Raw genomic sequence first — 12,036 nt, 5'->3', positions numbered from 1 at the left:
CTATTTTCATTTTAAAGTTAATTTGTATTATAACATTAACCGATACAATACAGGATTTTTTAATCAATAGAATTTGATAATTTGTATATAAGTTTTTGTTTATTTCTGCTTGCTCAAACATGCGGTATTATTAAACAAAGTACTGATATTTTTCCAAAGAAACACTCTTGGTATAAGCATTTAGCATCATTTAGAGAGAAAACTGAAAAAGCCTTCTAATTTTCTAGTTCTTCATGATAATTGACAGTATAAATAAGCAAAATTACTCCTAACTTCAGCAAATTACACTACCGTCATATAAGATTATAGTCTTTACACACCAAAAGTTTCTTCTCACCAACCCTATTGTTTCTGATTAAATTGCTAATTATGATATTAACTGACACGTCACAAGGAACTTCACACTTATTTAGTCACTCACTTTCATATTTTGATTCGCTGTCCAGGTTAGTGTCCCATCGCATCGATGTGGAAATTATGTCATTGAAATTTATGTCTCATATATCTGTGACGTATATTCTGTAAAACAAATAACTTGTCATTTGAATAAAATTTATTTTATGTGCTTCACGTAACAGACATGAAAAGAATAACCATTCAACATAGTCACAGTGCAAATGAAATATTTTGTCTGAAAATTATCAAACCCATATCTCGCTTATATGTTTCGTCTCGTTCGTGAAATAATGTTATCAATACAGCTTATCTGTTCAATGTTTGTTTTCTTCTCTTGTGTATAAATAAACGCCATTTTTATGTCGAAAGCTACGAAAGCGTTTGCTCTTATTAAACGGATAATATTTATAATTTTCTTACATACTAATCTTACATATGTTATCTGTGTGTGAGCTCCAAGCTATATATTGATTGCCGAACTAATTTTACGTTTTACACAGCCGTACAAGTGACATTTCGTTTAAAGATTTTTAAGAATGAACGTGTAAACCTTGTGAAGGAATGACGATAATTTCCTAAAAAACGTGTGGTACAACATCAGTATTGAAGTATGCCCTTGAAATCTGTTTGTTTCTGCATGAGATAAGGCCGTTTTTGTCAAATGTTTTTTCCCCTCGCTGATTTTAAAACAATACAAGTAAAAAAAACTTTCGGAAAAAGATATGGTAAGAGGAAGTCACAAAAAGGGAACATATGAATTATAGGTGTCACGTATTTGTGAATATTTTCTGTTTAAGTCATTAAAAGGAAATTAAAAAGCGACATAGAGTATGATAGTTGAAAATGCGAAGAAAACAAATAATTCTACTTTTCATAATCATCTTTGGTTTACAGCTGTTTACTGGTAAGTAACTGAAACATATTTGTTATAGAGAAATGAAAATTATTAATGAAAATACTGTTTTGTACGAGCCTACATCAAAAGGATAAACCAAAACACTCTATTTATGCTGAGCATAACGATCTTTTATAATCCTCGATTTTGTCATTTTTTTTAAGTTTTGATTTGATTTCATAAGATAATAACTGGAAATATGTCAATGACCAAAGTGTGCGCTAGATGGGTGCCGAGCCTGTTAACGGATGTGCAGATGAAAATAGTTTTGCAGCAGAAAGACGATATTGTCAGAACAAGTGAACGTCCAATCGTTATCTTCAAAACGTCGTTGTCACGCGGACTGATGCGACGATGTTGTATATTTATATAGCTTTATAATTTTGTGCGTAATGCATAGCATTGGATAAAAATACGCATGATATTTGAAATATTGGAAGGAATTGAGCGACATGTTTCCTTTTTGACATTTATCAACATTTTTTGTTTCAAATTAACAATCGTCCTGGAACTATACGGACACACTCTTTTTATACTTAAATATAACGTTCAAATGGAACGTGTTTTCTTTTAAATCTAAATCTTAAATTTTGCCATGAAAACCCTGAGCAACACAACTTGTTGCCATTTTTTAAAATCTCTTCAATTAGTTCACTATACTGTCTTACAAGTGTGTGTGTGTGTGTGTGTGTGTGTGTGTGCGCGCATGCGTGTGTGTGTGTGCGCGTGCGTGCGCGTGTGGGTGTGTATTGGTGTATGTGTGTGTGTGTTCGTGCGCGCGCGTGTGTGCGTGTGTGTGCGTGCGAGCGTGTGTGTGTGTATTTTCAAATGTCTGATAATTTAAATAAACATTTCAATTCTAGGAATATGCTACATTGCGGAAGATCAAAATCAAAAGAGAGAAAATTCTAGAAATAACCAAGAGGTAATAAACATAAAATATATATATATATATAATATCTTTCGTAAAGTATCATTTTAAATGACATTATTTCGATATAAACAATCTAAAAGGTAGACAACATGTCGACTTACAGCTACAATAGATTATTAGTCTATTTTTGGAAGTGCGTTATCTTTGAATGTATGCGTCATCTTTGAATGTAAAAGCATCTTTTATAGTATATTCTATGTTTTCTTGAAATGAATGTAAGTAAATTACCAAAATATATTTGCATCATTGATTATTCTTGAACAAGACATAAACATAAACTTCGAACAGTCGATATTTATGTTTACAAACATAATGTCTTATTAGCTTTTCGACCTGATTATTTACATATAGCATTGCCATTTACAATAGGTTTTAACTATTTTATCTATTTTGTTAATATATCACGAGAGAAGTATCTGTTGTTACATGAACACTTTACGACGTTTATTTTTTGACATATTTTCAATTTCATATACAATGTTTTCTAAAATGCAATGAACCATACCAACTTCGAGATTGTGTTTGTTTGTTTTGTTTGATTGTGTTTTACGTCACACCGACACAGTCATATGGCGACATTTTAGCTTTACTGGTGGAGAAAGACCTCGGGTGCCATTTCGGCACTATTTCAGACACGAAAATGTACCTTCGTAAAACCACCGATGTTCCGCAAGCTAGCGGGAAAGCTTCCTCACATGAAATAATTCAAAGTCCCTGTAAAGATTCAAACCAGCACCGTGAGTGACAAGTGGTTTGAATCCAACGACCTTCGACCAGCTTCGTGATATTTCAACTATAACGCTTGTGTAAAACATATAAAAAATATTTCATAGATTTTAATTTTCAGGATAAGTGTGTCTCTTCGAATGACATAATGGTGGATAATACAAATTGGTTTGATACAATGTATAAAGCATGTAGACAATTGGGCTATTCGGTGGATGTCAATTCAACGAATATTAGGGCACATATGTCACCAAACCTGAAACTTTTGTACTGTAGAGTTAATAAATGTGCATCCACAATGACACTAGAATTACTTAAACAGTTGTTTAGCTGTGATACAGAATGCCTGATAAAAAATGCTGAACGTGTTCGGTTAAATACAAACGCAAGACAGGTGATGGATGACGCATTTTCATTTATGGTTGTTCGTGAGCCCTATGGTCGTTTGTTTTCCACTTATTGCAATATTTTCTATTTCCCAAAGGAAGATTGGCTTAACAGAGGAACTAAACTCATAAAACTAACACGGTTAAATATTTCATACGACAGTCTTACTTATGGGCATGATTTATCTTTTTCTGAACTAGTTAAATACACTGTGGACACATATGAAAATAATGATCGTTTGGACGAACATGTTCGACCAATGCACCATAAATCCTGTAATCCATGTGTTTTTAAGTTTGATTATATCGCACATCTTGAGACGTTACAAAACGACTTTGATTTCATTTTTAATAACCTACAGGAAGAAACAGTCGGAATGTATCAAAAGGATATTCTGATCTCCTTGAAAAAATGGACTACTTTAGGACCGATAAAGCATTTATTTAGAACTATTCCTTTGTTGACAGGTTCAAATATATCTTTGTATGATGTTTACCTTCGTGCATGGTGTTATTACCAAATAACAGGACATGTCTTAAAAACAATCAACTTTCCATATAACGAAAGCGATCTGAATGACATTAAAAAGGAAGACTTTTTAAGTGAGTTGACGAAAGCAATGAATGTATCAGCAGTTTATAAAAATGAATTAAAATTACAGAGAGCGGAAGCGATGATTCAGGCTTATTCAACAATATCTGATGAATATATGGAGCGATTAAGCAATGTCGTTTTAGGCGATTGTCTTTTATTTGGATATGACAACAAACCGGCACATATATTTGATAAAATTAGTTGTTTACAGAAGAAATCGAATTTTGATTATTTCAAGGGTTTGTGAATCCTTTAAGGCATTTTATCAATACAAATATGTTAATAATATTTAAAGATACTGTTATTATTAGTACCATATGTAAGTGATGTATGAACACCTATAAATGTTTAGATACGTACTAGTATAGTGTATATTGTTTGTTTAATTTTAGCTCAGGGTGGCTAATATTACATCGTCAACTTTATGAAATAAGCAAGCAGAATTACCATTTCGTGTAAAAGTAAAGCGGGGATTGAGAAAAAAGTGCAAATAGTGATACGAGCATGAAACTTTTAGGAAATCATCTTTAAACCATGCTTATTTCAAGAGAGAAGTGGGTAATAAACTGCTATTTCAAGATGGCCTCTTTTTTAAAATTAAAATGGCTCATGCATTCATTTCTTTACAGACCTAAAATTTACACCAAAGCATTATTAAGTTTCTCTTTTATGCCTATTGATAAAGTAACACATCCTTTGTAAAGACTTCTAAAAGAGACTTCCTGGATATATCACTTAGATACATAATCAACAAACGAAATGAATTCCAACGTTTTGTCAAACACTAAAAAGTATTTTTCCCCTTTTTATAATTCTTAGTCAGTTTAACTTGCCTAATGTTTATACGTAGATATAGAAAACGAAATGAGAGTATATGCAAACAATGTAAAGTTTCTATTGATATATTTTAGACAAATCTTTAAAAAGAACTTTACTTCATAAAAATAAAGATATAATTTGATTATTTCTCATTTATTTGAACAATTTGGTATCGAAATAAGCAAGAACAAATATAGTGCAACAAATTATTTTATAAAAAATAAATGTATAGGTTTTGCAATGGGCATCCATATTGGACGCTATTTTTGATTCTGACGAGGTATAAAAGCGGAATTTGGTGAGATTAACAAAAAAACTAGGCATAAAAGAGAAATCTTGGAAAGTATGTCCTTGCGTATAAAAATGTTCAAAAACATTTGTTATTGTTTCAAGATAATGGTTTATATATAATATTACATCGCAGTTAAAAAACAATTTAAAAATATTTGAGAAGATAAAAAGAAACATTTTTTAAACAGAAGCTCGTTGATTTAGTAAAACATTCAAATAACCCTAGATCGTTTTGGGGAAAAATCAAATATTTTGTATCTTCATCTTCGAACAGTAACGTTCAGTGCAGCATTCCTTTAGAATCTTGGAAAGATAATTTTATGAAATTATTTCAACGCCTAGTTGATGAAGAGGCGGAATGAAATTGTTCTTGTTAAAAATTTAACTAAAAATGAAACTGAGGTCTTCAGCTCAGAAATCACAGCAGAAGAAGAAATATTAATGAGTATTCGTTTATTGAAATCTGACAAGGCGCCGAGACATGGTTATTCCCACCAAATTGTTTTTAATACACATTTGATTCAATTATGCCATTAATGGTTACTTATTTCACATAGTATTTGCTTAAGGGGAATTTTCAGCTTCATTGAGTACCGCTATAATGATACCATTGCAAAAAAAGGGTAAACGCAATAATCCAGCGAATTATCGGAGAATATCATTACTTAACATTTTAGTAAAATAAACACATCCATTCTAAATAGACGTCTAGCTTTTTATGCCAATGTTTCTAATAAGATAGACGAACCCAAATCTGGATTTAGAGCTGGTTAAAGTACCACATTATATTTGTGCTGAAATAGCTTATTTCTAAGGCACTTTCAAACAAAATGGAAAATAATGTTGCATTTGTTGATTTCAAAACGGCATTTGATACTGTCAATCGAAATAAGCTTTGTCAAATACTTTACAATGATAATATAAGGGGAAATCTTTTAAATTCTATTTTTGCTATGTATAATAATGTTAAAACATGTGACGTTCTAACGGTCATACGTCAGATTATTTTAATTGCCCGATGGACCTCAACCAGGGTTGTCTGGCTTCGCCATTATTGCTCTCATTTTTCATGAATGGATTATCAGTTATGATGAACAATGACGATAAAATTAAAGGTATAAACATTATGCTAAATTTCAAAATTGCTGCTAATGTTTGCGTATAACGTAGCTTTGATTGCCTAAACAGTACGTGATTTACAATATCAACTTAATGTATTAGAATTAATATCTAGTTGTTTGCAGGTAAATACTTCAAAAACAAGTCATCGTTTTTAGAAAGGGCATTCGCTCGGCGTGTAATCAGTATTTTTACTATAACAATCATCAACTCGATAAAGTAACATTTATATCCACTGTGTCGATAAATATTATGAGCAATTAACTTGCAATGATAGCTTAACGAGTATTATTTTCTTTACATTCTTCTGTGTATGAATATTAACATTTACCTTCATATATATTTTTGTTAAATTATTTGATACAAAATTATTGCCGATCCCTCTGTATGGATCCGAATTATAGGGATTTAAACCAAATGATACTTGTGAGCTCATTCATCGTTTGGTTTGCAAACGATTTTTATGTGTAAATAAAACATTTATCAATAATTTAGTACTATTTGACTTTGGTCGATACCCAATATACATATAATGTGCAAATCGTTGTAAAAAGTACTGGTTCAAATTATTAAAATTACCTTATGACAGATATGTAAAAAGTTGTTAAATGAATTCACTAATTTACTCCATTTTTTATTTATGCAAAACATTTTAGCTTAGTATTGTTTCTGTGACTGATGTTGAATGTCTCAATTGTGTTAATGAAGACCTACCAAGAATAGCATAAAACAGGTTCAATCAAATTAGGCTGCAACCTTATGTAAATTCGACGTGTTGCGCTTTGTTTAGGGATCCTGTGTTTCTCTATTTTGAGAGATAATTTAGGTTAGCCGAGGAATTTTCACTATTCCATTTTTTCGTGGACGGAAGTGGTAATTGAAAGCTACCGTTCATGTCCCCTAGCATCGGCTTAAGGACAATTCAACCCTGTTAAAATTTTAAATTTTGAACACCCGAAGATATATCCATTTGACAGTTATCATAGAATCTTTAATGTGACACGTTATAGCCATTGCATGAAAAAGAGCATGTAAGTTTACCTATTTAGACAAGTTGAATCTATCTTAAATTTCTCCTAATAGCTTCATTAAAAGCAATTATACCTTCCATATTTGGTAGGTTTGGTATAGTTGCGTGTATTTCTCACTAATGTATATGCCCATATATGGTATTGTATATTTCAAATGATAATCATTTTTTCAAAGCTTAACGATCTTACGCCGAATAATTTGAAAGTTAAAAACTTATTCAACCAGGAACTATTGTAAATAAGAATTGGTCATACAAAAGTCTTGAAGCAACCTGGTAAATTTTGAATTTTGAACATCCGAAGATTTGTCTATTTGGCGGTTGTCATCTTAATGTGACATGTTATAGCCATTGCATGAAAAGGAGCTCATAAGGTTAACCTATTTAGGCAAAGTGACTATATCTAAAATTGCTCCTAATAACTTCATTTAAAGCAATTATATATTCCATATTTGGTAGGTTTGGTATTATTGCGTGCATTCTCACTAATGTATATCCATGTGTACGATATATCTTAATTAAAATTCAAAAGTGTCTTTTCATATTTACATTTAGCTTGCCTCATCTTAATTTTTAATAATTTTGCTTCACGTTATTATATATGGCCCAAATGGTAATGCATATTGCAATAAAATCATTGATAATAAAAGCAAATAAAATTCAAAAATGTTTGCACGTCTTTTCATATTCACATTTAGCTTGTCTCATCTGATCAATAATGTTGTTTCACGTTATAATAAGAGGCCCAAATAGTAATGCATATTGCAATGATATAATATATTGCAATATTGCTTTTGATAATAAAAGTGCAAAATATGAGTTTAAAGACCAATCCAATGCGAAGGATAGTAGTCAAATAAATTAAACCTGTTTGACAAATTATGACCAGGATATCCTTTGTAATAAACAGTTATGCCACCGGAGAGCCATGCACCCCACCATCCAAATGTACCTGCTGTAACTATCACATGGTCACACAATGTCTTTAATGCCATATCATCTCCAGCATTTACAAATGGACTTACTGGAACATTTTTATATTCATTTTACACCAAAATGTATCCTGTGATACTATGATAAAGTCAACGTTTTGGAATGTCTTTAAATAGAAGTCCATTGCTCTTCTTACAAAGTCAGCATCTGGTACACTGTATTTTTTATGCGTCTCTCGCAATAAATCTCCCCGTCTTACATGTATACAAACATGCTGAAAAGTCTTTGTCGTAACTTTATCCAAGAATTCTTTTGCGTTACGGTTATGTACTTCATTCAATCTGAAAATGGTCCTTATTATACTTTTTGCATTATCAAAATACTTCCATGACTGAAGTAATCCTCGCATAGTTACGTTCTTGTTGAATTCCACGATTCCTTGCAAGACTTAAAGGTGGCCGTTTTAGAACATAAGCAATTGGTGCTGTTCTCAACATGTTGTAAATTTGTATCATATCTATTAGGTAAATTGAAATATATGTAAAGCATTTTGTAAGGAAAAAGTGGTGTCATGTCATATTGGTAAGCAATTCCAATAACAGATGCAACTTGAAACATTTGATTACCCATTCTTCCGCACGATTTCCAAATTGTTATATATCTGTTGCAGGATTTGATTTGATTACTCAAAATGCTAAATTTACTTTGCCCTTGAAGTGTACTGCCGTATTGTTTTGTATTCCGATGAAATGAATGATTCCACGAAAGACAAAAACATGACTTTTCATAATTTTTGTCATTAACACCTTTTTCCCAGAATATGTTGTCATACGAATTTAATCCAATATTTTTGTTAAAATATTTCTTTCATTTTATAATATTCATTTTTGAACATAAATTTCTTCAGATTGATGCTTATAGTAACAAACATAAAAAATAATAATAATGTTAGAAAAAAATGTGCTTTCATATTACTGATTCGAAGATGAAAACCAAATTCATAACGTTATATAAGGTTAAATTGAAGGAAATTGTTTCAGTAGTTTCAACGTTCTTTCTATGTCCTTCTGTGATGTCCAACATTACATGACGTTAATATATATTAACAATTTAATATTCTAGCCATTGCCTGCATTAAAATATTTGTTATGTTATAAAAGGCTTGACTGACATATTCAGAGTTGAAACATTATTTTGTATGCTTGTTATAAATAGGATATATTGTGCAAAATGTTGTTCTATTATCAAACATCATAACGACAATAAAACTGATAAAAACATCTTGCTAGATCCAGCAAATTAGTCAATTAATATTGATGAATTACTATTTCCAAAGCCATCTTGTATTCAATCATCATTACTATAATAATAGTGTTATAAATATTAGATTTCTATAAACGCATGTACAATGTAAAGTATTAATAATTTATGGTTTAACTTCAGTGTTGTTATATTTTTCTGGTCCTTTGGAAGCATTGATGCCAGCACTATTAAGTGTTGTGAACTGAGTACCGGTCACGCCTGTGCTAGGGGGCGTGAGGGAAGTTGCACCTTTTCATAATCCCTCATGTACAAACTCAATCAAACCGAATCTGCAATGCTCATGTAATATCATTGTGATGAATGCTTTCGAAGGATCACTTTCTTTCAAGTTTCTTATACTTCACAACAGCAGGTGTCAAGTGCCGTGTCGCAGCTGTAAAAAGTTGCCCCGTACTTCACTTCAGTATTGTTATATTTTTCTGGTCCTTCGGAATCAGTAATGGCAGCACTATCAAGTGATGAGAATTGAGTACCGCTCAAGCTGGTGCTTGGGGCTTGAGGGATGTTGCACCTTTTCATTATCCCTCTTGTACAGACCCAAACAAACCGAGTCTGCAATTTTCATGTAATATCGTTGTGATTAATGCTTCCGAGGGATCACTTTGTTTCCAGATTTTCATACTTCACAATAACATGTGTCAAGTGCCGTGTGGCAGCTGTAAAAAGTTTCCCCGTACTTTACTTCAGTGTTGTTACATTTTTCTGGTCCTTTTGGATCATTGATGCCAGCACCATTAACTGTTGAGAATTGAGAACCGCTCAAGCCGGTGCTGGGGGATGTGACTCAATCATACCGAGTCTGTAATCAAGTACTATCAATTTATTAACGCTTTCGAGGGATCACTTTGTTTCCACATTTTAAAATGTGAATGTGAAAAAAAAGATGATTTATTTTATTTTAATTGACTTTCGGGGCGAGGAGGGTGGGGCGAGTGGACCAAGGCAGGTTTGGACAAGGCGGTGTGTAGAAAGACTTTGGTGAGGGGTGAAGTTATTGGTTAAGGTGGCATTTGAAATTTCTCATATTGACAAGGATCAAATTTGTCGCAGAAACATCAGTATATTATGTGACATGGCTTATTATCTATATTTTAATCTTTAAAAACGAGTTCATTAAAATGAATAATGAGCTAGCTTGTTTCCACGGACAAAACATTTTGATATATATCTCGAGAAAAGGAGGTTTATCTATCAAAAGAAAGTCTGCTGTGGTAAAATTCAAAATTCTTATCACACAGTGTACCTTTTTCATTTTCCCACAGATTAAAACAGAGAGGACTATAATTTGAATCTTTGTCAGTACGTCCGTCCGCCGTTCATCCGGGATAATTTGTATGCTGATCATACCTGATTTATGGATAACTGGCTACTAGGATCAAAACAGTCTGGTTCCTGCATTGACTTAACAAATACAAATGATTGTTTTGATTATATGCATATCACGGGGGAGGAATTGTTACACGAAGGATGGAGTTCTTAAGATAACTTGTACAGGAGTTCTTGTGATAACTGTCACGGAGTTTGTCGGAAAACATCTGTATATACTACAAAAATACTCGTTAAAAATGGTTATTGTCATCGTTCAAAAATGAGTTTTAGGTGCTAAATTAAACTTTAATAATTATGCTTGTCTTACATTTTGTATTATGTGTCAAAGCCTAAGTCGCAGGCCATTTTTCATCGCCTCTTGCTTCAAATCTGGTAGTTTTGAGTAAAATTTCCAAACTACTTGCCAATTCACAAGTTTTGACCGGTTGATTTCTGGTCTTCATCCTTCCCATACATAATTACCTAATTATAATTGCAACATAAAGCACCGGCTAACAGATTTATACCCGATTTTTCAAATGTCCCGGATTTCTTGTGATAACTCTGAAGATGTCACAGAGTTCTTATGATAACTTTTGTTATTGCCAGTGTCTTTCTTGAACTAAATTACGGCATCTTTTGGTGTTTGTTATCATTAAATAAGATTATAAGTCATTGTGAAATGCAGTACGATCATCCTTTGCACACAAATGTGGACAAAATAGTGGTATTAAGTGTCTGCAAAGGATAAACAGATGATAGGCTATCATCTACAGTAAAAATTGAACCAGCGGCCACTGATATTCAGCAGTATAATGGCTTAAACCACAAAACAAAAATGTCTCATAACGTACACGTTAATCTCAGTTTCACATGTTTTAAGCAACCACCTTTCTTAAGCAGACAATATGTAGGCATGCTTCCCTTACCTAAGGGCCAAGTAATTTGTATCATTTTATACCATAATAAATAAGTATAAAACCAGGATAATTTTCATACCTGTGTCTTAAAAAAGTACGATACATGATCTCATCTGCGGCTCTAACTACCGATCTCTCGAACAAATTTGAACTGTCCCTCCAGGTTCGAGCGAACTAAGTTTCACTATATATTTTTGTTATCATAATAGCAAAAGTAGAAAAGTTCCTCCACTAAGATTACATAGGGGAAATGCTCATCAAACATCGACAGAAAAATATACATGAAAATATCATATTTGAGTATTTCAAAGCGCATGTTATCTCGTACATAAATGCCCTACTGGTTTTATAGCAGTTCCCG

At 32.3% G+C, this 12,036-nt stretch overlaps 2 protein-coding genes across 2 annotated transcripts; one reads left to right on the top strand and one right to left on the bottom strand.

The window, feature by feature from the left end:
* The first annotated feature begins 761 nt into the window (after positions 1-761).
* LOC132716889 (uncharacterized) lies at positions 762-4,291 on the top strand. Its single transcript, XM_060700224.1, has 3 exons — positions 762-1,300; positions 2,155-2,216; positions 3,073-4,291. The coding sequence occupies exons 1-3, from the start codon at positions 1,240-1,242 to the stop codon at positions 4,177-4,179; spliced, it is 1,230 nt and encodes a 409-aa protein (XP_060556207.1). The 5' UTR covers positions 762-1,239; the 3' UTR covers positions 4,180-4,291.
* A 3,683-nt stretch (positions 4,292-7,974) lies between these two features.
* Positions 7,975-10,845, bottom strand: LOC132716883 (uncharacterized). Its single transcript, XM_060700217.1, has 3 exons — positions 10,795-10,845; positions 8,539-8,988; positions 7,975-8,225 (listed from the first exon to the last, which is right to left on the bottom strand). Exons 1-3 carry the CDS (start codon positions 10,843-10,845, stop codon positions 8,013-8,015), a joined length of 714 nt encoding a protein of 237 aa, XP_060556200.1. The 3' UTR covers positions 7,975-8,012.
* Between the last annotated feature and the right edge of the window lie 1,191 nt (positions 10,846-12,036).

This window comes from Ruditapes philippinarum, unplaced genomic scaffold (assembly GCF_026571515.1).
Source record: "Ruditapes philippinarum isolate M1 unplaced genomic scaffold, ASM2657151v2 ctg499_1_1_1_1, whole genome shotgun sequence".
Classification (NCBI taxonomy): Eukaryota; Metazoa; Mollusca; class Bivalvia; order Venerida; family Veneridae; genus Ruditapes; species Ruditapes philippinarum.
The sequence above is the reverse complement of the archived record's forward strand: the minus strand, read 5'-3'. Positions and strand labels throughout refer to the sequence as shown.